General features: G+C 42.4%; 1 protein-coding gene across 3 annotated transcripts in view; it reads right to left on the bottom strand.

The window, feature by feature from the left end:
• Positions 1 to 534: 534 nt before the first annotated feature.
• The window catches only part of F13A1 (coagulation factor XIII A chain), a 59,762-nt gene continuing 33,471 nt past the window's right edge, over positions 535 to 26,825 (bottom strand). For 2 of the 3 annotated variants that reach the window (XM_009678010.2, XM_068931924.1), the window contains 8 exons: positions 23,286 to 23,424; positions 17,375 to 17,478; positions 16,458 to 16,546; positions 15,356 to 15,509; positions 14,481 to 14,768; positions 9,894 to 10,054; positions 6,731 to 6,867; positions 535 to 2,621 (listed from right to left, as the gene is read on the bottom strand). In XM_009678010.2, the coding sequence (XP_009676305.1) occupies positions 2,477 to 2,621; positions 6,731 to 6,867; positions 9,894 to 10,054; positions 14,481 to 14,768; positions 15,356 to 15,509; positions 16,458 to 16,546; positions 17,375 to 17,478; positions 23,286 to 23,424 (1,217 nt within the window). In that variant the 3' untranslated portion in view covers positions 535 to 2,476. The remainder of the gene's footprint in view (positions 2,622 to 6,730; positions 6,868 to 9,893; positions 10,055 to 14,480; positions 14,769 to 15,355; positions 15,510 to 16,457; positions 16,547 to 17,374; positions 17,479 to 23,285; positions 23,425 to 26,825) is intronic. The other variant, XM_009678011.2, reaches the window with a different exon arrangement.

Genomic DNA, 26,825 nt, shown 5'->3' with positions numbered 1-26,825 from the left:
TCCTTCACAGTCATCGCCAAACTTTCCTTCGCTTCAATCTACCCCTCTGTAAACTATCTATAAAAATACTTTCCGTCTCCCAGGGAACATTGTTCAGCTTAACAACTGTTTGTAAAATGCTTTGAAATACTTAGCTGAGAGGAGCACACTTTAGAAGTGGGTTGCAGGTAAGGTCTCGTGAGGAGCGTATTGGCCACTTAATAGGCTCTGACATGTTAAAGCAATTCCCAGGGGAATCTGTGGATTTTCTTCTCTAGCACTGCGACGTGCTCTGGAAATTGTCACCTTCTCCAATGCATTAGGTAGTCAATTGTTAAAACAGAAGGAAAAATAAAAGCTAGAATAGTTAAACTGAAAACAGAAATATTTTTTAAATAAAGATTCGGTTTTCTCCCTAGCACGAAAAAGTCATCTTTATCAGCACGGCTCAGAAACAAACTTTTAAACTTACTCTTACAATTAAGGCATGCAGCAACTGGTGTCTATAGTGCTACCACACAGAACAAGTGATTGACCAAAATATAGACCACAAGATACAAGCGCCACCAGATATGCTTTATTTTAAATTCCTATTACACTGTAGCTACTAAAAATCTAGAATGGAAAGCAAGTTTATGTGCAAGAGCAAAATACAGATAATCTTATTAAATGATGTAGACTTTAGCAGAACTGCACAAGCACTTAACAGAGGTTGTCACCGTGTGTCCCAGAGGACTTCTTTGCGAGACTGTTACTGCAGAGTTTCTAATGGGTCACATTAACTGTACAAAACAAGTGTGTGCCCACGCCTGAAGTGAAAGCCCCCCCCAAAACTGTCTGGTATTCCTGTCTCCAAGATTACTCATCCAGATTGTGAGGTGGTGCAAATCTCTACTTTATTCCACATACTCTAGCAAAAGACCAGCCTGCCTTTCTCTCCTCTCTTGGCTTACTTAAGAACTGGCCACAGGTTATTCAGGATGCAGCACGTGGCAAGAAGGGGAGCAGAAGACAAGTCATCACCCTTGCTCTCTCACTAATAAGACCACAGAATGACTTGGCCATATGCTGCACAATAAAGTCACAGCATTTAATGAGCATGAGATTCCTTTTAGCTCCTTTGGAAGCTGAGTTAGCTCACCTGTGCTGTTTGTTACTATGGGATATGTTCTTACACACCATAGCTGGTAGGTGGTCACTGCAGCTGGACATGTGAATGTACTATGTGCATCTTTTTTGCCTCATATAGAAAAAGATCCTGGAAAGAATTTCAGGAGATGAAAAATGCCCCACAGAATTGGGTGGGTGCCTTGGAATGGAGGAGCACCCTGCATGGAAGACTAATAAAAATCAGACATCCAGAGCAGCTCCAGAGGGCTGGAGGGGTCTCTGGAAAAAAGCAAGGCCTTGGGTGGCCCCTTTGCACCTTACAGATGAATATGCTGCAAGCGAGACAGGAAGTAGATCCAGCTTGTGGAGTTTCTGATTCTCCTGGTACATGTTTTTTTCCTTATTCAGCTGAGCTTCTGTCCTCCTGGGGGTTGTTCACACATACTACAATCTGATTTTGCTGTAGCCATGATTTCAGGGGCACTTTCTGAGGTGGCTAAATCTAAATTTATCTCCTAAACGGCAGCACCAGTGCAGGATATTTGTTAGGACTGTGGAGCTAGGAGGAGGAGAATCATGGCCTGCCCCACTAACCTCCAGTCCCCAGCAAACTGACCAGAAAAATGAAAGTTTGGTACCATGAACTCTGAGCAGGGGCATGAAAAACTCTAGATCTTCATCAAGCAAAAGAAAAGAACAGCATTATTAATAGCATCATACAGGGTGGGATGAGGGCATGAAATAAAGGAGTATGTGTGGGTGCAGACACACATGAAAGAGCAAGAGAAAAAGCGTATTGAAGTGGCAAGTGGGAACAGAGAGCTGGGAATATTCTGAAGATAACAAATCCTGAGAGATGCTTCCAGCAAAGTGAGCTCTCCATGAACTGGAAAATTCTAACACTGCAAGATAAAGCAGTCCCTTTAGCTAGAAGTACCTGTTTTTAACTGTAGCCTGAATGATCTACTGTAAGGTTGTATAATTCACCCTAAGAATTTATAACACTGGTTTCGTTTTTCTTTTTTCTTTTTTTTTTTTCCGCAGTGAAATATCAGACCTTAATTAAAACTAAAGTTCAGACTACTTTGGTGAATGCGGCCTTTCAGATTCCCTCCCAGCACTAGTGCAAAGGGCCATAAATACAAGTGAACTGTAGGAATAATATGACCTGGAATTGCCTTTAATTACTTGTATCTAATTTTGAATCATTCACGATCCAGATGCATTTTCCACCTCTCCCCAGTGTTTCCAGTTAGTTCTCTTTGTCACATTTTAGTTAGCATGAGGATAACCAAAATAATAAAGTTTCTACCTCTGTATCTCTTTTTTCCATCTAATGCCATATTTTGAAACATAGCTAATTAAAGAATGAAGACAGCACCTTGGTTCATGGTTTCTGAATCTGGACGTTCAGCTCACCATACACATGCCTCAAAGCATCACAATTCAGGCTTGCAATCAACTTTCGTAACCCTGGTCGTTTTGGGGTGCATTTTGCTTCCCACTTCAAAGTAGAATTTGCTGGGATTTGCCTGCAGGGAGAAAGGAAAGTAACAATATTGTAATCAGTCAGCCAGTGTTCTCAGCCTAACCCAGAACTGGAGAAACTGAAGATGGACAGTATGACATGACTTTTCTTTTGTTTTTTTTTTGTTTTTTGTTTTAATGTTTCACTTATCCTGGTAAGTGTCCTATAAATTATTCCCTTCATCTTCCAGGACTTGCAGAACTGACTCTGTCAAAGCCTTTTCTAGACTTTCCTCCAGATTAATTTTAAATTTCTAAAACAAATCAGGTTTCCTCTGCTGCCTGTCACTTCCTCTCACAATCACTTTCAGGATGATTTTTATGGATAACGTTTTTTCACTTTTTAATTCCATTTTACCAGCATATTATCCCATAGCCTGCTGGTGATTCCTTAAACAGTTAAGTAAGTCCTCGCTGAGAAGTGCCAGCCAGGTGTAGTGCTGATGAGGAATGGAGCCTCTCCACCACCTTCTACCCTAAGCCACTCTGCCATAGTTGTAATATCAGAACATAATATCACGTAATATCACTGTCCACTTCATAGATGACTTCTTCATGCCCACGCAAATAAACCAAAGTATTTTTGGGTGTCCTATCGTTAGCAGCTGCTCTTTTACGTGATCTATGACTCTTGGTAACTCATAGTATAAACCACCTGTATTCTGTACTGCTCTTGATTTTCAGTTTTTGCTACAAGAAAGATGCACAGAGAACCTCAAGTACTGGGTTGCTGCATTTTCTCAGTGCTTTCACTTCTGCATGCAAATTTTGAAGACTGATATTGACTGGGGGATGTCAGGAAGGGAACCAATGGAGGAGGTAGCGTAGTGGGGAGCTATTTATAAAAATAAATATGTTCTTTCCTCAGCATTAAGTAAGAGGATTATGAAGTGAGCCAGTGTTCTCATCAGCATCACACAGGTACGGTAGTCTGTAAATAACTGAATAAATGGAGAGCAAAGTTACTGTAGACTTTAGTCACTGTTGCCAGTTCTCATTTGATAGGATTTATCTCTCAGATGACATGTCCTCCACTAGGGTCAAGACAGAAATGACTGCCCAGGCTTAGCATAACTTGCCACAAGACAGAGAAACCGTAATTAGCTGGAAATGATCTAGTTTGGGTTCCTCTTATCTGCGTATTTGTTTTAATGCAAGTCTGCCCATGCTAATTTAACCTGCTAAAAGGAGCAGCATTCTAGCTCCTTGGAGTCCAGCTTAGGTACCTCTGAATGGCACTGCACTGTGTTTTGCATATACAGTCATAGGTACCCTGGGGCATGTACCCTGTTTTAGAAAAGAACAGGAACAAGAGGAAGCTCACATTTTTAGTGTGAGCGTACGCAGACAGCTTCCAGCAAGCGCCTTCCCTCTTTTTATCTTTGCTCTTAATGAGAGATATGCTGTTCCCCTCAGCTGGCCTGCACCATCAAATGCCCACAAAAATGGTAGCATGACAAAGCAATGACTTCAATTGCTGCACAAGGTTAGATACCTTTTTAATTTAGAGTTTATGCGAATGATCTGCAAGGAATGATCTGTACAGAAAGCGAGGAAGATACTATACAAGTTTCTTGTGCAGCAAGACTTAGTCTACCTTTTGAAAAATCTAGGCCCAGATTTCCTAGGGATGGAGGTTTGCAGACTGCATCCTCACAGTGCCCCAGCGTGAGAGAGTGTGAGAGAGCGAGCAGCATATTCATCGCTGATTGATAGATGGGATATATGTACACGCAGGAAGATAGCAGCTATGCTGGGATATCAAACCCACCTTTTCCTGTTTCTCTACTGTCTTACTTCTAATCCAACTTGCTTCTTGCTACAAATAGTAATACTACCTGGATAAGCAGAAACAGCCAAAGTGACTTATGTGCCTAATGTGAGTGCATGCTTGGCTAAAATCCTTTTAACAATATCCATCACTGCCTGATTAATTCTCAGGTGTCACACAAAGACCACACTCTGGGTAGGGACTGTGGCTGCCAAAGCCTTTTCCAGTAAGTCATACTTTTCATCGGTCTCAGACTAACAGCTAAACATGACTATAGAGCCCTTGTGAACGGTCAAGGCAGAAACCTCCAAGTCACTTCATTCCCAAGATAATGTTATATCTCCTTGATCACTCATGCCTGTTTTGTGGAGTTGCCCACGTGATACAGAAAAGCTACCTTAAAAATATAGATAATTCTAAAGTCTCATCCCCATAAACGATTGCAAAAGACACATCCCATGTGTGACAGTTCCCAATGGGCAGGGAAGCAGTGGAAGAAGGAGGAAAGCCTAGAATAAGTTCAATTCTTTTTGCAAATGGAGTAAAGCCACTCTAATCCGATTTGCCTAGGAGAGAATTCAGTGATGAATGGCTCTGCATAATATGCTGAGCCATCACCACACAGGAGCCATTTATCACTCTGAATGCATGGAGGCAAATGTGATTTTTATTTAAATAAACTACAACTGCCCCCTACTCTGTCCTCTGTGAGTATAACCTGCAGCCTTCATTTATCTCAGAGAAGTTAAGTCAAAAATCTTAAAATGACTAAGCTGTTCCATTTCCATTTTAAATCATGCCAAGGGCACTACTGTAAAGGGGGAAACATGGCGACTTGAAGGAAAGTGACGTCTGTTCCATGAGTCACGTTTCTCTGTAACTCCTATGCCTTTGATGCACTTGACAACTCTTGCTTCCTTGAAGGTGAGAAGGGCTGACAGCAGCTTTTGGAACAAGAAGGCTGCAGAGCACCAGGGGAGTCTGGCATGGCTGTGCAACACACCGAGGGCTATTACTGGGACTTGGGTAACGAGTGTGGATGGTGCTGAGTCATGTTCAGCAGCATCTGTGACATATCACGTGCACAAAGCAAACACAGTGTGATGCCCTTTCACAGTCATTTTTCTCCCCAGCTCCAATCTGGAGCCTGCTTTTGATCTTTTTTTTCCCCTGGGCCAGGTGCAATCAGACTCAGACCTCCCCTACCAGCTGCAGATAACGCTGACAATTTATGCAGCTACTGAAGCACAGGCAATTTTTCAGACTTCTTTTGCACGCACCTGGGAACCATCAGCACAGGTAACGACAGATAACATCGCTTCAGCTACGCAAGGCTCAGCAATGGCTGCAAAATCTTCTGAGGATCCCAGCTATATATCTAGGAACTGGCTAATACCAAACTCCGTGCTGGGACAGCAACAGTATCATCAGTACATGTCCACAGCAATGCAACCTTGGGGATCTCTATTACAAGTTCTTGTCATAGCAGTGACTGCAGGGTATGTTTCTGTCCTACCCCTGGTTTATTGCTTACCACATATAACACTGAACTCTAAATGGAAAGACGGTCTAGAACACTACCCGCTTATCGTACAGATACCACTGTGCCAGCATTAAGTGCAACTCCTAGAATAGTGAAGGCCGCTGAAGGGCTTTCCTTTTTCTCAGGCTTGAGATCACCTTGCTCCCTACATGCCCCTTTGTATCCAGGCAGCCCTGGTAAGTGGTGCTACCAGAGATGAGCTGTGTGCTTGCACAACTGCTGTGGCTATCTAGCATAATTTGCTGCATCAGCTACACAAACCGCCAGGTTATCTAGCCCCAAATGATTTTGGGTCTTGACATAAGCTTGCAAAGATCATCTGAGGTATCTGAATGTATTGTGTAGTCATGATTAACATGAATGCAGAAAGGCCCTTTTAGAAAAGCTGCATGGGACTTGATTTGTGCATAATGAGCACTTGGCAGGAAACACTTCACGTGCAGGATAAATCTGCCTTTCTTTCTACGATAGCAGATCATATGTGCTACTTCCAAGCAACAAAAATAATGTAATACTGTGAAAGAGAAAATTCCAGTTGTGTTCGCAGCTACTCACAACCACTGTCCCTTTCTCCAACACTGATACTGAATGGACGAAATGCTCTCACAGTCTCTCTTTTCACTGAGAGGGACAGCCTGACTCCTTCTGTCTGTTGAGACCTATAGTTTCTCTGTGTACTGAATTTTAAAGCAAGGAGAGAGCGTCTGAATTATTCAGCGCTGCATTAGTTGTGTCTCTCATGAGCTGCCCCAGTGAGCAAGAAGGGGACAACTTCTCAGTTAATTCTGCTTCCTTCCTACCTGAAGTACTTTTTCATTGTTCTCAGCACGCTGGGCCCTTCAAGGCGGAGTGTGACGTTCTCCAGCGTTTGCTTCAGCGGGTTGGTGAATTCCACAATCACCGACATTTCTCTACCAGCTACCGTCTCGCCTTGAGTCTGCAAAATGAGGAAAGGACAAAGATCCACCAGCTGATAATGATAAAGTGCCCCACAGTGAAATCTGTAGGGTTCAATACAAATTAATTGCAAGGAAGGAGAAGGGAAGGAGGAGGACTGGAGCACGTAGCAAAACAACGCAAGGCAGGCAAAGTCTAATCAGAAGAAAGTTGTTGGATGGCCCATAGACTCTGCTTCTGCAGATTTTCCTATCCGCTGCAATTTTCTCTCAAGCCATGTCGAAGGTCATGAGGTAGGCCCTCATTTCCATAGAAAAGAAGGAAATCTGCCTGAACAGTCCTGGAGCAGTGTCCAACTGAGGGAGAGACCAGCTTGAGCAGGGTCTTTCTCCTTGATTTGTTCCCCCTCTTCAGGCTCCCTGCCAGCGCTGACGTGCAAGGCCTGTTCAGGATGCCGAGCTCCAAAAGAGAGGGGTACGTCTTAACACTCTGAACTAGAAATGCTAGGTTGCACTGTTTGCACCTCTCAGAGGTGCTGTGCCCATCTTCCTACTGCCTTGCAATTTATCTTTCATGCTCCAGAGGGATTCTGACTGGATGTTTGCACTAGGAAAACCTGATAGCCAGTTGTCCTCCAAAACCCCTACATACAATAAAGCTATGCATTGTACACTAGCAAATACAAAATGAACAGAGATCACACCGACATCCACATATGTTACAGTACAAAGATGAAGGGATCTGTCTGTTCCTTCATATCGGTATCAGTAACACAGCTGCCCAGAAAACATCCCTAAACTTTTGTGTTTTAAACAAAGAACAAAATGTAAGGATTTTTTTTCCCCCTAGGAACACAAAATTTCTCACAGAATGAAAGAAACAGGCAGAGATTTTCAACTTCTGGCTGGCACAGCCCAGCTGAGCCATGGACTGCTTCAAAGGGGTTTGAGAAACGTAACTAAGAAAAATACGTATTTTATCAATAAGTTTAAAGTGCTGTGCTGGGGGCTGCAGCACTACTGCAAATTTCTAAGTAGTACGACAGTTGCAAAAAGCTAGAAAGATCCCGGTCTAAGGGATCACCCTGAGCCAAATACTAATAGATTGACTGGAGTAAAGGATAAGATATTCACAGCTACATTTTCAATAGCATTCAGCCACCTGAATTTGCAAATAGACATCAGTGGCATTTTCAGAAGCCCTAACCTGATTAGAGGCCTCATGGACTCCTGATTTCAATTACACATTTGGATATTTGAAGATACCACTGCTACAGGTTGGAACTGAAAAGCGACCTGAATTCCCACACGAACAACTGAGAGCATGATCTGTGGTTTTTGTAACCTGATCTCAAGCTAAGTTAGAATAAGACGTAATTTTCTCAACTGTTAACTCTGATGATCTGCTCAGACCAACAGAGAAAGATCAAGAGAGTATCCAAAGACATCAGAGGAAATACATTTCTCATTCTTCTCCCTTACTTTCAGATTAAGAACTCCAGTCTACCCATCAAATTCAGGGAAGAAGTCTGACAAGAAAAGTAGGGAAATGATCTTTGTCATATTTCAAAGAAAACAATAAAGCAGAGTTCCCCATATAAATACAAAGCTATATACACCTGCACACACACACACACACATGCTTTAAAGATGCAGCTATTAAAATTTCAGGTTATTTTTACACATCACAAAGAAGTAGAGAAGAGACAAACTCAGTTCTACTAGAAGACATGGTTATTGGACAACGGTGTATCCTAAACACTAAGCCTTCTTTCTTCATAACAGTAGGGAGGATAAACTATTTTGAAGCTGACATGGGGGATTTTGTATAAGATGTTCTATTCAAGTATTGAATTGAAAGAACTCTGTATTTTTAAAATTTGGTTATTGAAGATAGGTGGTTGAGGCAGAGTTTATCTATCTTGTTTACCTCCTCTCTAGAAAGCTCAGTGAAACAAAAACCTTTTATTTGAAAATACCAATGATCAGATTAGACCATAGTGACACTTCTGCAGTCCAAGAAACGCAGTGGAACGTTTTGCAAATTTCATGGTAGTTTTGATCTACATTTAAAATAAAACCTTTTTCTGTAGAAGGTTGCTGTTTCAAATTATTACGTATACTATTATATGGAAACTTGAGCATTGGTTCAGATAAATATATGGGGGGGGGGGGGGGGAAAGATCTATAAACCTAGACTTCTTCCAAGATCCTGAATTTTAGGGTGTTTCATTCATGATTATATAAAGCTTCCTTTATATAGGAATATATATAACAGGAATTCTCTTTTTTTTTTTTTTTTTTTTTTTTAGTATTATGGAAAAACCAGATCGAAGTGACATCATTCAAAGCAGATGAAGGTCAGCACTTTTGAAAATGAGGCATTTTATCTGGATACCAAAGTCTCAGCCCTGAATTTTTAAAATCTTTGCTATACGACATAGGGTCCTTGTCCTGTCAGAGTCACTACACTTTCACATTTTCATAGACAGGATGCCACCACCTGCAGAAATGCTTGAACCTTCATGAAACTCCACTGAAAGTACATTCACAGAGCAGCAGCAAAGCAGTATCCTGAAAGCATCGTCCCAGACGGATGTTGCCTGTCCAAGTTTGGAGGAACTTTTCACAAAACCTGTAAAAGCTTTCCAAGCAAATTCACCCTAACAGTAGGGCCCTTCATTTTTCAGTGAGAAGTCTCTGCACTGTCTTGCTTTAAATATAATAGATTTTTGAAGTAGTCAAAGGGTTGAGTGACATAATTTCTTTTACCCTGTAAGTTTCTCCAGCTTCCTCAGATCTTTTCCCCTCCTTCTCCACGGACATCATTTAGCTCCCTGCTACAGGTGATACTGTCAGCCTCAGTCTTTTAATGTAGGGATACTCAGTACAATATACAACATACACCCTCACTCACTCCTGTTGGCCACTGCTTATAAGTTCCATGTTAGACTGAAGGTCTAACACACACCTGCACGTACACGTCTGTCCCAGAAGTCAATGTGGCATCCTTACAGACACCAGTCTGCACACAGTATGGCCGCCCTCTGCCACGTCCCCAAAATACCTTGATATGCAGCGTGGGAATTTCCAGTACCGCAGCTTTCTGCACAGCCAGAATCTTTCCAGTTTCATTGATTCGCGCCGTGACAAAGAAATGAAAGGAAGCTTGGTCCAGCAGCTCACTCAGGTACTCGCTTGATTGGATCACAACATCACAAGTACTCGCTGATGGGAGAAACAAACAAACAAAAAGGTGTCTGAAGCAATCTAAAGGCTAATTATTCTTTCCCTTATGGCTACCTCTGCAGGCAGCAGTTACACAAGTGAACAGAAAAAGGTGGCTGAGCACCAAAGGATGACTTTGCCCAACTGTCTTCATTTCTTCACCTCACAGTTTCCCCTCTTATTTTGCTGTATTTTCATTCAGGCTGTGATGAGCTCCCTGGGGCAAGGGCTGTGTTTGTGTATAACCTCTGTCCAGCACCTGTCACAGCAGGCCCAGGTTGCTGTTTAAGGTTACTAGGCACCACCCTAAAATAAGTAAGGACGGCAATAAATAGCTTTGGGGCACGAGGGTCCAAACTAGCCTTTGAATCTCTCTCTTGTAAATGCTTTCTCGTTTACTTCACCTGTGTGCTTTCTCTGCCTCTCTTTCCTGCAGAGGGATTTCATCAGGGAGGCTGCCAGAGCAGCTGTTTTGGGGTGTGAGTCCATGCCGGCCACCTGGAAGATCACCTGCTCTCCAGGGCAGGGCTAGCGCTGCTGGGTATCTGCCTCTGCCCTATTGCCTGCAAAATTTAGCAAGTGGGGTCTCCTGTCACCAGCATACCCTCAAGACAGCTTTCATGTGCTCCCTGATGATAATTATTGAAAGGAAGAAGTCCCCCTTGGCTAGACAGTTGAGATGCAGGGAATCATTAATTTTAACCATATTGAACTGCAATTCCCAGCACAACAATGGTGTGAGAATGTGATGTACAGAGGCAGACCTGCTAACTAACTGACCAGGCAGAACATATAGATCTAAAGCTCTTGCCTCAATAAGCATTCATTATAACCCTAGTAAACATATCAAGATCTCCCATCTGCTAACGATGATTATTACTACTATCCATTATTTGTATTGTATTTGTGATATACACTGTACACACTGAGATAATCGAACTCAAGTGGGTAAATCACATTCACCTCTTTTCACTCTTTTGATCCACTCACATCAAAACCAGTTCCTTGATTTGGTTTCAAAGCTATTCCCTTGGTGATCACCTGACCTGGATTTACTAAGCCAGCCTTAAATTTACTTGATGTGCTCCCCCTCCCTCCCCCTCACTCTGTATCTCTTGGAAAAGAATTTCCCACAATGCCCCAAATTGTAAATTATAAATGAGGCAAGGTATTCTTCATCTGTGCAAAGTAAATAAATAAATAAATAAATTAGTTGAATTCTAAGTGAAATTTACTTTACAGTGGAGGGAAAGAGGAATTTTTCTGTTTAAAATTAATCACTACAGGAAAAAAAGAATAATAGGCTTCCATTTCTGTAGCATTGGCTGTGCTGGTATGTTGCCAGTACCACTTTGAGTACCTGGGAAAGCCAAGGGAGACACAACACTGAGCTGCCTTACAGCCTTTCAAAAAAAATAGGGAAAACTAAATATAACTGAGTAGATGTAAGAGCACCTTTGAAGGCACTAGAAGGTTTAAGCTATTTAAATCCTCAAAGATGTTTTCAACCCACACAATTCCTTTAATCATTATTCTGAAAATCATGCATTTGATTCCTGTTTGAAAACAGTTTGCTTCATTCTTTCAGTAGCATGGTCTGGAAAAATGCCTTTGGCTCATCTTTATTATATTGTAATATACCTCCAGATATATATACGCACTTCCTGCCATGACCTAAGCCTACAGATTCTGCCTGAGTTCCTGAGACCGTATCCTACCATCATACCTCTGAGAGAATACTCTCACACAGTTGCAAATGATCACACTGCCTCCCTTCACACTGCCCTTCTGCTAAGACACGATTCCTGATTGCATGCACACTCCTTTTCAGGGCAAAGGCAAAAGAATTCATGTTTAGGTTCTATGTATCCCTTTCAGAGATAATGATGCATCATTTCTACGTTTTATTTTGTCCTGTCGTGGGATGAAATGCACAGAAAGTCAATTTCTGTAGCTCAGCTCTGAGCAGTAATTTCTGCCTTGAAAGGCAGTAATACCTTAAAATGTCACCTTTGCCAGCTGTAGCAATGGGGACACACTTTTGGTACACATGCAAAAAAGACCATGCTTTGTGCTCTGATGTTCACCTTTCCTGTCTATGTTCCCTCACCACTGGTCACTGTAATTTAGAGTTTCCAGCACAGTTTTCAGGAAGCTTTTTTCAAATCACTTACTGAACTCAGAAAAACGATGCGGCTCAATGAGGCTTAAAACTTCACCTATTCATTTCATCTCTTGCACAAAGGAGACAGAGGAACCTCAAAGCACTGCAGAAGTTGCCTGTTAAGTGATACTACCTTACACAGACCTGTAGTGCAAGAGTCGACATAACCCCTGGAACCAAGCACAGAACACAGACAGAAGGTGTAGAGATATTTGCCCATCTCCTAAGATACGACTGAATTCTCCCCCGTCATAGAAGCGTAGGAAGAAAGTGGTACTGTATTTAGACCAAGCAGCTGAACAGCTGAAACTGATCTTTTTGCTGTGCCTAACCAAGTTTCCAAAAGTTTTGCAGCATTTAAATAAAATACTACATAACTGATGCAAGCCAATAAAATAACACTGCTTTTTGATAAGATGCATTGGAACAACTCAGTGAAAGCCAGAGACAGCCCATTTCCAGATACCCCTCAAATGAGTCGGGGGACCTGGAAAGAACCAGCAAACAGCTGTTGGGGCTTTGCTGTAGACTGGAGACAGAATTTTTATTAACCTTCATCTGTAGCTCCCCGTAAGTGGACTCCCACTTTACGGAGATTAATCGCCTCCAAAGCAAAACGTACAGTTTTAGTGCTCAAGGTGAAGGAGAAAGCTGAGGCGTTGTTTCCAGACACAGCGGGAACTGTGATTCCGCAGAGGCTGGGGCAAAAACTGGCCTCTTGGAGGAGAGAGAGCTCATGTTGCCTCCTGAACTGGGAACACAGCAGAAGCCATGGGCTACAAACCCCAGTCCCTCACAGGGGCAAGACCCAGCCTCTGTTGGATCAGGAGCTCTCCTTGAACTCTCAGTTCAGATGGAGTCGGCAGGTACTGGCAGGGGTCTCTCACAGAAGCGAGATGCTGTCCCTGAGATAGGTCAAGCCCCTCTGAGGGGGCTGAAAGATATTGCCACACAGAAAGCAAAACCTATGTTCCCTGAGAGATGCCCCTGCTTTTTCTTCTGCCGTCAGCTGGCTCACACCCCTCAGCTTGCACCCCGTCCCTGACAGGTGAGAAAACTCAGAGGTCAGCCAGGGATGTTGTGACCCATAACCAGACTCAGATCTGGGGCACCCATCCTCAGGGACTCCAAAGTCCTGCAGCCTCGTCTGTACTCAGCAGAGCTTGCTTTTGCCCTGTAGCAGGATCGAGAAGGCAAATCATGGCTCCTGACTTGCTCAGTGGGGAAGCCAAGTGGAGGATCCTCTGACTTAGCCAGAGGGAAGCCTTGACTCCCTAAAAGCATATTTTCATCTTTTTTGCTGAGCTGGAGGCTCTAATCCAAGAGCCCAGGCTTGTCAGAGAAGTGATTGGCAGCCACCTGTTGCTGGGAACAGCCAGGGCTCTGCAACCCCCTTGCTCTGTAGCACTTTGGACACCAGCAGTTCTCTGATACATACTGAAGGCCTTCTGAAAGGGATTGCCATGGATGACAGGAAACAGCTTGGTTACATCCAAAATAAAAAAGGAGAACACCCCCTTTCTTATTCTGAGCAGTGCAAAATCCAGCCTTCAGCCATGTGTGTCAGGCCGCAGGGAACTGTTCTTCTCATGAGAAGAGGGAGGTAGAAGCTCTCCACCACAGTCTAGAGGACACCAGGAAAGGCAAATGCTACATCTGTAAAGATAACTCGCCTTTATGGTGCGTGCCCAGCTGACAAATGCCTTTGCTGTAGATAGCAGCACATTCTAGGTGCAAATGAACATTTTAGATCACTGTAAATGTACAAATCCTGAACCACCCAGTCCTCCAAAGCTGTGCACCGGGAACCACTCTGAGCCTCTCCCTTGTCAGGTTCTTCCAAGTAAGACAAGACATTTATTTACCCCTTTATGTCCCTGTAAATTGTGTCTGTGGAACCAAAATATTTTCTTTGTCTCCTGCGCTACTGCAAGGAGACTAAAGGTATGAAAGCTGATACCTTGCAGCTTAGTAACTGCACCCCTTCTCTTCTTTTGTACTAAATGAGAATTAACAGTTTCCAGACATGCAGCTTCGTGTAAGAAAGCATTATACAGAGAGAAGCAGCCTGAAGAAAACAGTCTCAGCTTTAAATGACTTTGGTAGCAAGGCCAGAACAGGAAGCAGGGCCTCGTAATACCCAATAGAGTATCCTATCCCTAACTACTAGAACTGGGTCTACCACGCACAGAAACCTTGGTGATGGTTAATGACACAGAGAAAAAATGCTAGCAGGTTTGGAAGCAAACATCCCAGTCTTACATGAGGAGGGTTCCAGTGTCACACTGAAAGAGCGTTTCTTGAACTCATTCTTCATGACTCCTGTATAAAACACTATGTTTCCTGAAAAGTATGTAGTAGCACTGTAATTGTTGTGGCTTTTGTTCTTGAAAGTTATAGTGACTTTAAAGTCACTGCCAAGGATTGCCTTTTGCACTTGGAAGTCCATGTCGACATCCGTCTGTGGATGATACACAGTATCTTGGATAATTTGCTTTTTAACACCATACATCACAGCAGTCTCAAGAGCCAGTCTCTCCTCGTCTGAGCCTAGAAATTAATAAAAATCATATTAAAAGAGGAACAAGAGTACTGCACTAGCCCAGTTATCAGTCACAAGGGTGCACTTTCCAGTGCACTACCACAAGGTAGTTGAAATGAGCAGATGAGGATAGTGATGTTTCCTGTGATAAAGTTAAGCATTAGGAGAATTTCACAACTTCCAAGTGAGCTGCTGTTAAAGGTCCAAGCCATATCAGGTAAACTGACATAGCTTCACCGACGTTAATGGAGCTACAGTGATTTATTCTGTGCATCTCAGGCCTAAGTAAGAAATGTCTAAACAGCTGTATAGAAAGCCTGTAGCCATTTTGAATGCTTCAAGTTACTCCATGACTACCCTTTGTTTCCACTATAGTTCATTCAGTCTGAAGCACTTCTGCGTAGCAAACAAAACTTGTGTTCTTATCCATGAATCTGCAGTGCTTTTGAGGTGGAGTCAGAAATAGAGAGTTTCAGAAGGCACTTTGGAAGCTTTCCGTGCAGCTCCTTCAGTGCCAGGAGTCTGTAAATACACAGTGTAGGATTTGTTTGCAGTAAATCTACCTCAGAGAGGTCTACACACCACTTTGGGTTACCTTCTTGGAACTTGTACTCCTCAGTGATGTCCATCATTCCATCACCCCCAATTTCCTTGGTCACAATCAACTTCCCAACATGGGTCATGTCAATTTTTTCAATCAGTTGGGCTCCATTTTTTTCCCTTCTTGAGTAAACAATATCACTATTCACCTGTAAAATTAAATAGAAAAGGACTGAGTTAAGAGAGTGGAAGGAAAGTCAGCTTATTTCCTTTCAAAACAATGATATCTTGACTCAAAGTCTCATTAATTCCTCCCATTGAAATCCATGTTTAAAATTAGGCATAGGCTAAAATGAGAACTACATACACTTTTGCTATTTACAACTTCAGAACACCAGCCAGTGTAAACCTGGGTAGGCAAGAGAAATATTGTTCAGACTTGGGGAGAATGTTTATACATTCCTGCACCAAAGAGCTTCATGTCATACAGAGGGGAATGCTTCATAGATTAAGTTTGTGTCTCTTCTGTCCCAAGCTATGTACAATTCATTTGGAGAGAGACTTGATCCACACCTGCTGCAGTTCTGCGTGCACCAGCTCTGGTGGTGCAAGAGTTAATAGCCCCAGGCTGGGCTCTTTCCCTCCTTGTGGAGGTCCTTCTTCTGAGATCTGCCAATCAAACAGCTCACGTCAGGGCTCCCTGACCCACTGCAGCCAAAATGAATGTGATGAGCAAAGATCTATTTAAAATCACCCTTCCATTTTAACGGAAACAAGCAAGGTACCTCATGTGATCAGCTTAGCTGGCCAGCCTGAGAAGGAAGTAATAGCCAACAAGGGGCAAAACTGAGCAGCTACAGGTAGAGACTCTACTGCCAGCATAGCTGAAATCTGGGAAGGATATACAGTCTGAAGCTTGATCGGAGGCAGAACGGCTTTTCTTACTTATTACACTGATGAGCAGAGACTAGAGGAATCTCCGTCACACCTACTGGCCTGCACATCACAATATGATTATGAGATTTGTTTCTGACATAGTGTATACAGGAAAAAACATTGCAATCCATAAATTGCAGTGGAGCCCTAAAATTTTTCTTTTGTCTCATCTATATTCCTACTGATGTCATTCAATACACTAAAATTTTTCAGGCATGTACCTCAGCAAATACAAAAGGAGCATCAAACTGGAAGCAAACGTGACCATGTTTAATGGCTTGAACTGAAGCTGGACCACATCTGTACATACCTGTGCGGAGAAGAGAGGAGAAGCAAGAGAAAGAGTAATTTTTGTAATTAAAAAATATATCAAAATGTTATACTTTCTCACAGAAAGAAACAAATCTTGGGTTTTGGTGAGCCCTTTTAATAGCTTATAGGAACTCTTGACCAAGAAGTTAAAAGCTTTATTTCCATTGACAACCCGCCAAACCACACAGCCTCAAGTCTGAAGCTACCTAACAGTTTGGTAATTAACGATGCTGCAAAGTCTGGTGTAAGCCTCAAGTGCTTGATAGGCAGTTAAAGCTGGGTTTAGTTAAAGCTGATCATTTTGGGAGGGCTCCTTTAGACCATGGACGTAGAAACATCTATCTTCCTGCAAATCTGCTAAAACCATCTTTAAGAACTGGAAAACTAAAGACTGGGAAGAAACAGCATGGATTTTCACTTTTTCTCTTTTGTCTAGAGCCTGCCCAGGCAGTTTAACGAGGGCTCCAAAAATTGGCTGACATATAACGGAGGAGAAATCCTTTCATCAGGCTCCTCTACAGGTTCTCTAAAATATGTGCAAGCCATCTTTTGGCAAGGGCAGTACATCTCTTCTGCACTCAACAGGGCTCTCCTCTTTCAGAATTTTGTGCTCATGCCTCATCATCAATGGTAAAATAAGGACAGATCTATTTTATATCTCAGAACAACTCAGGAGAAGATCTTACACACAGGTCAATGTGCTTATGTGGTGCAAGAGGTTGTCACAGGCCAGGTGCTCGCCCTGGCTCACCTATTATCAACTCATCATTTGCCACAAAGAACCAAAGCATTGGAAAGAGAGATAAGGAGCATTAAGCATTGTTACCGTCACTTGTTTCTTGGGGTGTCCCATCAACAACCTGCCATCCTCCAAAACCAACAGGAAGATCAGGTCTGGACATCCAAGCTTCATTCCAACAATGATAGTTCCTTATCAGGAGATGAGAATTAAATTACTAGAAAGTAGCATAAAAACTAAAACAAACCTGTGTCTTTATGTACCGCTATTGCTTCAATAACCATATTTGCCATTTTAGGGGTGAAGAAGTCTCCTCTTTGTAAAGAATAGACTTTCAGATCTAACATTTGGTTTCTGTTAAAACCTGAAGGCCTAAATCCTTCACTGTAGTTCCTTGACTGCAAACTGAAGAAGCGTTATGATTCTTCTACTGTGTGATGAAGCAAATGTCCCTGAGAAGAGCTTCCAGTGCTTGGAAATTGCTGGGGTACATGAAAAGACACAAAATCCCTTTTAAGCCAGTCATGTCCCTAAAAGGGGCATGTGGTGAGAGGGCCGCAGTCTTTTCTAACAGTGAAAGACACCTCCAACTCGATGTGCCCACTAAGGCAAGCTTTGAGTCTTTTGCAAGTCATTGAAGATTAGTCTGCTTCATACCTTGTACAACTGAAGCTCTGGCACTTTTGGTATCTCTGTTTTCATGTCTCAAAACAAACATGTTTAGCTGGTTTCTATTAAAAGAGGCAACTGCTGGGTCAACGGCTGTCCTTGGGGCCCAGAACAGTATGCTGAAAGATGGATTTATCTGAGTGGTTAACCTATGCACTCAGGCTTGCAATGCCTTCACCTGGCTAGATGCTCAGGAAAAAGAAAAAAAAACACTTCATTTACAATCTGCCCAGAATGTTTCAGAGCATTTCTGAGATGAGCAGAAAGGATGGATCTTGTAACTTTCTTCTTGCAATGTTATCTGCGCTCAAGAGAGAGCATAAACAAGGAAGAAAGACCATCTGGAAAGAGGGTCTTGCAGCAAAGCCAGCAAAGTGTTTGAATTTCATTACTGCAAAAAAGAAAAGAAGGAAGGAGTAGAGAAAAGGGCAATTTTGCTTGCAAATTTCATATATCCTGCAGCAGATATGAATAAAATTACATCTGTGTAGCCACTGATACAGCCCTTAGTACATGCAATGATATTAGCAGCCAAAATGGGGATTGTTAAACTCTGACCATTTCATTAATAATAGGTGAAAACCAGTCATGGAGCAGATTCAGAAGGATCTGAGGCTTGTCTAACAAGACATTTCAAAGTGGAAATGAAAGCCTGGATCAGGGAAAAACTTGTCAGTTAGGAGAGTTAATGAAGCAGCACTACAGAAAAGGAATTATTCAAGGAAAATGACGCACTTGGAGAATTTTTTATGCTATTGAGAGTAGTCAGTGCTGAATCATGCTTGCAAAGCTTTGCTGAGGGCTACCAAAGAACAGGGACGCACTTTATGGCAGGTGGGTTTTTGAAAGCTGTTATGCCGACATGTGAGAGAGACAATCCCTGCCCTGAAGCGTTCACTGGCTCACTTTGAATCAAACTCAGATGTGTCATTGGCTTTGTATCCTGCAGAAGAGCAACCTGAAGAGCAGGCAGGAGGAAAGGATGATAAAATTAAGGAGTGATAACAATAGCAAAAATGACAGCTCTGCTTCAATCCCTGTAATTAGATAATGCAATATCTTATTTTTCTATATTCACTCTGAGGGACAGTGCCTTTCTCCCTGGTTTACATTTGTACAATGTTGGGTGCAATGGGACGGGTATTTCTCTAGATCTGCTGCCATGCAAATAATAAATATTCCTAATGGATAGAGAAATATTGGATGTGAATGGACAGAAAGATATAGCTTGTTCTAGGTGGGCTTTAGGGAGAGGAGAAGGAGAGGAACATTTACCTCTCCAAAATGTAGCAAAAACTTCTCTCTGACAGAAGTCAGCGCAGCTGAGGTCGTGGCACCGTAGCCATAACTTGTTAAACTGAATTGTAGTTCTTGTATTCTACAGCAAGCCTGAGACATTAAGGAAAGCAAGAATGGCTATACCGATCAATGTAGTGACCATTAAATATTTACAGAGATAATTACGAATAGACTAAACAAAGTGATGGGGAAATTAATAAAAGATGACCAGGTGGGGTTTATGCCTGGAAGACAATTTAAGAAGACTACTTCATATTGCTTACGAGACAGGCAGATGCTGGAACCAGCTGCTGCCCTTTCATTAGCTAACGAGCTCAGGCATTGGGATTGAGAGAGACACTGATGATAGCATTAGGAGAAATGTGAGTTGGAAGTGAATGGGAGGGCACAGGGCTCAGAAGGGCTCGCTCTGCAGGTTTGGATGTGGATGAATCCACTTGGGGCCTGCTGATTTCAAGCAAGTTTCTGCCGAGGTACCTATGTTGGTCCGTGCAGACCTCACAGTAGAAGCTAGTCTTGATTCCCATCCAAGAGAAATATTCCTTAAGTGTCTTTATATCATCATTAAGAAAGACAAGGAGGACAAAGAAAGGGGATAGAGTCAGTACTGATGGGCCCAAATCCGGCCAGCTCTATAAAAATAACTTTTTGCAAAGTCTGTGTAATTTTGTATATGTGTTTTGTTGCTGTCATTGTTTCCTATCCTGAGGGAGAAAATGCTCTTTAATAAAAATAAATAAATGTCAGATAGCGTTCAGAGGGAGCCCCACACTCAGAGATTGATTGGACTAAAAATCGTGGCTCCAAGTATCCGTGAAGTCTGAGGGTATTTAAAATCTGAAGACTGAATAGCTCCAACAGTTCAAAGCAATAGAAATGATATATTAATACAGAAAAAGAGCTCTGCTTCCAGTTTGCAGGAGATTATAAACAAAAGTGAGAAATACATTTAAAAAATCATTATAAATACCTTGAACTTGTCCTTTAAAAAAAATAGAAAGGAAAACAACATTAAAAATAAAATCAAGGTTAAGACACAAGCCCTTTAAGGTCTGCATGTGGATGACCATGGAGTGTTACAGAGAAATGGAGAAAAAGGACACAGAGGAGAAATGAAAAGAGGTGTATGATATATTAACTTATGCCCAAAGGGTTATGTGCACCATGTACTAATAAATACACCAGGAGGATAAAACGATGAACAAGAGACTTAGAAAAGTAATCAAGCCCAAGAAAAGCGGACCTAGATGGGAGGGTGAGATGCCAGTTCTTCAGCTGGTGTGAAGTTGCATGTGGATTTCAGTAGAGCAAGGACCATTTGGGAATCTGCCCCTGCCCCAGAAGAACGGAAAAATACAGGATTGAATTGAGAAGCATTGGGAAATAGCTGGGAAATGGAGAAGTGGGGAAGTAAAATAAAATGCCAAAAGTGGGTAAGACTTTTTTTGTGGATCAGGTTAGGTGAAGGGAAGGTGAAGAAGAGATGAGACAGCGAAAAGTCTAAAGTACTGCAGTGATCCATTATTGGGCATACATGGTCTGAACAGTGAGGCTTCCATTAATTAAACTGTGTTTCACATCATTGATAGGCAGAGGTGGTTTCAGTGAAGTGACCGTTTCTTTACACCTCTGAGCCACAGATGGATCAGCGCCATGGAGCTATGCTGTTCTGCTGTCACACAGACCAGATGCAGCTCAGCAAGCTGGAAACACCCAAGGATTCTGAGAGGAGGGAACAAGGCAAACAGTAGGACCACAACCCCGGACTTTAGCCCATTCAGGGGCCTGCTCGGAAGAATCCCATAAGAGATAGTCCTGAAGAGAAGAGGGGCTCAGAAGAGCTAGTTAGTTTTCACAGATCACCTCCTCCAAGATCAAGAAGCGTCCATCCCAAAAAGCAGCAAATCAAGCAAAAGTGGAATGAGGCCTGCATGGATGAACAAGGTGCTCCTGACTAATCTCAGACATAAAAAGAAAGTGAACAAGAGGTGGAAGAGGGACAGGTGACTCTGCAGGAATATAGAGACTCCAGCATGCAGAGATGGGGTTAGGAAAGCCAAAGCTAACCTCTCACATGAGAGGGGCAACAGGAAAAGGCTTCAACTGTCTATCAGCAGTGAAAGGAAGATCAGGAATAATGTGTGCCTGCTGCTGAATGGGGCAGGGAACCTGCTGAAAAGGGACACGGAGAAGGCTGAAGTACTCGATGTCTTCTTACCTTGTTTTTTTCTACTAAGAGCAGTGGATGTTGTTTATCTTTACTTTAATAGCATCTCCCCTAACATCCTTATCAGCAAACTGATGAAGAATGGACAAGCTAAGTAGACAGTAAGGTGGGCTGAAAACTGGCCAAATGGTAGGACTCTAAGGGTTGTGATCAATGGCATGGTACATCTGGAGGCCAGTCACTAGTGGTCTACTCCAGGAGTCGATACTGGGGCCAATGCTGTTTAACCTCTTCATTAATGACCTGGATGATGGGATAGAGTGCACCTGCAGCAAGTGTGCAGATGATGCAAAACTGGGAGGAGCGGCTGATACACCAGAAGGTTGTGCTACCATTCAGAAAGAACAGGACAGGCTGGAGAAATGGGCAGAGAAGAACTTTATGAAGTTCAATAAAGGGAAATGCCAAGTCCTGTCCCTGGGAAGGAATATCCCCATGCACCAACACAGGCTGGGGGCCAACCAGCTGGAAAACAGATTTGCAGAGAAAGACCTGAGGTTCCTGGTGGACAACAAGTTGACCATGAGCCAGCAATGGGCCTTGGTGGCAAAGGTGGCCAACAGCTTCTTGGGCTGCACTAGGAAGGACATTGCCAGCAGGTGGGGGGAGGTGATCCTTCCCCTCTGTTCAGCCCTGCTCATCCCAAATCTGCAGTGCTGTGTCCAGTTTTGGGCTCCCCAGTACAGGAGACGTGAAGTTACTGGAGTGAGTCCAGCAAGAGGCCACAAAGATGATGATGGGACTGGGGCATCTGTCATTTGAGGAGAGGCTGAGAGAGCTGGGATTGTTTAGCCTGGAAAAGAAAAGGCTCGAGGAGATCTTATCCATGGTTATAAATACCTGATGGTGGAGGTAAAGAAGACAGAGCCAGGCTCTTCTCAGTAGTACCCAGTGACAGGACAAGAGACAATGACACAAACTGAAATATGTGAAATTCCATTTAAACGCAAGAAAAAACTTCTTTATTTTGAGGGTGGTCAAACGCTGGTACAGGTTGCCCAGAGAGGCTGTGTAGTAGCCTTTATCCCCAGAGATAATCAAAATCTGACTAGGCACAACCCTGAGCAATCTGCTCTAGTTACCTCTACTTTGATCAGGGGAGTTGGACAGGACAATCTCCAGAGGCCTCTTCCACCTCAACTATTCTGTAACTCTGTGACTCAGGTTTCAAAAAATGTAAATTAACCTGGTTGTTTTCTTTAGAAACTCACATAAGACAAAGTCTGACTCCTTCCCCTTTGGTAACTGGTTATAGAAATCACATAAAAGGTTACAGCAACAGGTTCAGTTATTTCATCCACCACAGAATGGATTTATTCCAGTTTTAATGTAAAGGCTTCCAGGGATTAAGCTGTTAATGAAACATGCTGATGAGCAGGTATGCTGATGAGGTGAGGATATTATTGACACAAGTCAGGTAGATTAACACTGAATAGGACAAGTATCTCCTGAATATGGGGGGGTTAGGAACAGAGGTCACACTCACTGCTTCACCCTGAGGAGGAGAGGCTTGAAGCCCAATAACCCACGGATCATTTCTGCTGAACAGAGCATGAAATCAATACGTGCTACACTTCTCATGCCAGATAGGAGACTGTAAAGTTACAGAACTGTCTTCTTCAAAATAATATATGGAGTCTATTTCTTGCTTCCTGGGTGAGGGGGTTATTTTTATAAATCTGATCATAGTATTTCAGTAACTTGTATGATACCTTGGCTTTTTTTATTTTCAAGTGAACTGCATTATGTTGAAATGGATTATTTTGAAAAGTAATCTGACACAGGAAAGCTGGGAAAACTCACCAGATGGAATCTTTTGTAGTTTTGGTGTCCATTTTACCTTCTTCATCCAGAAAGAAATCTAACTGTAAATTGGCGTTGTTATCATGGGCAGAAGAATAGTTGGTAACGACTCTTGCAGGTATCCCCAAGCACCTCAGAACTGTGGCAACGAGAAAAGTGTAATGAGAAAGACAAATATTAGGACATTGTGCTCACTCATAGATGACAGGATGAGAGAAATTATTAATAATTAGAATAAAACAGGAAAAAACTCAGTCACTTCAACCCCCCAAATTCCTCCTGTCTGCCTTTAACATACCCTGTCTGGTCCCAAAATGGTCAATTTTCAACATATGTAATAGTATAATAGCTTAACCTATGTCTTCATCCTCTGTCTTGCTGGAAGCAACAGATTACCAATAGTTTTAGAGTAGTCTTTCATAGTGACCGTACTGTAGCTTTCAAGGCAAGTCTGCTTTGAGTGGGTCTACTACCTGATCAAACATGGTATAAAGAAAAATAACTTTGATCTTCCAAGAAATGTGAAATACATTATGTCTCCTAGAACCAGTAAATCAGGTCTGTGCTAAAATGAAGATATTTAGAAAGTGTCTTCTTTTGCTTGATTTGGAGGCTTCCTGTTTAATAGTTGCCACCAGAAGGGATCCGGAGAACACAAAGAAAAAAGCAGAAACCGACTTTCAGGTTGGTGGGGGGAACTGCACTATTTGTAAGCAAAATGTCAGCATTAAAGAGTCTGAACAAAATGCACTACGTTATTTATATTGATTGCTAAGTAATAGTGCTTGGGAGTCAACAGACCCTTCCAATAAAGGATCTTAAGAGGAGAATCCAGCCCCATCACCTCCAAAATCTCAGAACATCACAGTGTTGCTCATGACTCTTCTCCCCATTCAACAGCTGAAAAATTGCAAAGTGTGGAAAAGCTATGGCTACTTCTGAAGTACAGTGGTGTATCACTGGCCTTCTGCATTCGTGGTGCACTCTAAGTGACAGAAACAGACATGGAGCATGGCCCTGAGGGAAGAGTAGTGCTGCGGGCTGAGATATCACCTCAGCTTGTTCAGATGACATATGTTATCTCTCAGCCAAAAAAGGTCCTCATTTTTGATTTAAGAGCCAACATGGTTCTGCCAAAAACAGGGGGGTTGGGGCAAAAATAAGATATTTTAGTTGCAAATCCTATTTAAAAATAGTTCTGACGCTGCAAAGTTGAGCAGCCCTGCCTGGTACCGCTGGATTTTGTATATTCATTACTGTCACTACTGTGACTCTCAATAAGGAGTATTCATTCATTCATTCCAAGTTACTGGATGACAAATTACCTGGATGCATCCAATACCATATGTACCTATTGATTAAACTTAATTCAAACGCCCTCCCAGGCTTCCAGCTCATGAGCCATCAGGGCTCATTGAAAATAATTTGTCTGACAATTTCAAGATTAATGACCATTTTTTAGAATGTTTTAGCATTTTTAACAGATGACTATTCGGAGTGCACAATGTGGTAACCTTGGAAAGCTGGATTGGTCGCAATGATAAAACACTGGCAGCTGCGAAAGACTCAAAATACAACTCAAAACAATCCTTTCAGTTCAGAATGCCTGTCCAGACCTTTGCTGTCCTCTCTTTGGAGCAGACAACAGTCAGATACGTAAGAGGCTATGTACTAAATTCGCCACTGGACAGTATTTTAATTTCATAATATTCAACAAACATCACACTTCAACAAGCCTTGCAGTACTATGTGCCGGATCTCTTACATGACCGAATCAGTCAGGACACTGAGTCTAATTCTGCCCCAGATAAATGTGCCTTTTTATTTAACACAGTAGGCCCCAAGCCTCTGCTGCATTGCTCCAGTTTTACAATGGCCTACAGGCAAAATAATGCATAGTAGTCAGGGCCAGTGATGTGGGAGAAGTTAGGAGAACTGGTATGTGTGTTTGCAATCTAGAAAACACCAGATGAAGCCACTGGTAGAGAAAAACTAGTGGCTGGTGGAAGCCAGTATTGAGGAATTGAATCTATAAGAGACCTTTGCAAGTACCTTTTTCAAACCTGTTGTGTTGTGCAGAGGCTCTAGAGTATCAAGTACAGACCACATGACCTCAGAGACTGAAGAAAGTACATGTCTCTCCGGTTTCTTGGATAGGGGTGATTGCTGATTATCTGATGGCCAAGAATAGAGTGAACTGTTTAATTTGTGGAAGGACAGACCTCCTACCAGCTCCTCCCAAACCAAACCCTGAACCTCTCCAGATATATGAAAGGAAAGTAGAGAAATCTGAAATTGGATCTCCCCCCTCCAGCTGTGAGAAGTATGTGCCATAAAAAGGCTAGATGGTCAGAACAGAGCTTTATTTCTGAGGTTCTTGCTGTTTTGAATAGCTTTTGAACCATCTCAGATAACCAAAATGAGTAATGAAATTCTATTATCCAAACGGGAAGAAAATCAGAATGAAATATATGTGTGCAGAACGGCCAAAAATAAAATGAAAATGCAGAGATGTCCAAGGCTGCCTGAGGGTGAAGAACCAGCCTTGTAACATGGCATTAATTATGCAATTTCCATGTTTGCTGCAGGAGATGGGTGGTTAACGTTCTTCAGTTTTGTTAGAAATACAATGCTCTTCCTTGAGAGGGTAATACACGTGACAGTCTTGAGCAAGGCAGAAAGGGGAAAGGGTTCCTGGAGAGATTTTCTGTAATTTTCTTCTTATGATTTAAATACAAGGACCAAAGCTTAGACCTTCAGCTGTGGCTGAAAAGTACCTGATGCAAAGCAGGCTCCAAGTTTGCAGAAATGCCTGCTGTGCCCCCCCCTGGTCCTAGGCTGATCTGCACTCCCCCGCAATTTGATGAGTTTTACATGTCTGTAGGGAGACCATTTCGGCATAAGAAAGACACTTTTTTTAGTGTCAGTTCAGCTTCTGCTATTAGTCAGTGCCATAAGCATAGGAACTGCTTGGCTGACTCTGCATTGACTAAGAACACATGACACATTAGAAGCATTTCTTCTAATGCCTGGTCCCCACTAGCTGTATAATGCACAGTTTTTACTCTACCAGAGTCTTCCTTGACTGCTAATATTCTGTGATGTGTCCCAGTATATTAGCAGTGTTCATTTGGGATGATGCGTTAGCAAGTGCTAGGTAATAAAAAATTAGGACTCATCCAATACTGTTCTCCCTACTGGGTTTTCAAACCTGCTATGCCTCTTCTGTTGCTGCATTGGAACTTCAGTTTGAGCGTGTTTAGACTTAGCCTTGTAGTGCTAGACAATTCATGCACCAGCATTTTCATCATCATTCTGACTCATAAATTCCATAGAAAATGTTGATAGTGCTCAGTAGGTAGTGCCAGGAACAATCCTTAATATGTGAGTTTTTAGCCTCTCTGGAGCAGGGACACCATCACATGTGTCATATTAGGCAATAGTTTCATGTTGCAGATTTGGATAACAAGCCCCCTGTTCACCTTACGTTTCCTAAGAGAAATGCGAAGCCTGCTGCAAGACTAGCTTTCTCTCTCACAG

This window comes from Struthio camelus, chromosome 2 (assembly GCF_040807025.1).
Source record: "Struthio camelus isolate bStrCam1 chromosome 2, bStrCam1.hap1, whole genome shotgun sequence".
Lineage (NCBI taxonomy): Eukaryota > Metazoa > Chordata > Aves > Struthioniformes > Struthionidae > Struthio > Struthio camelus.
The sequence above is the reverse complement of the archived record's forward strand: the minus strand, read 5'-3'. Positions and strand labels throughout refer to the sequence as shown.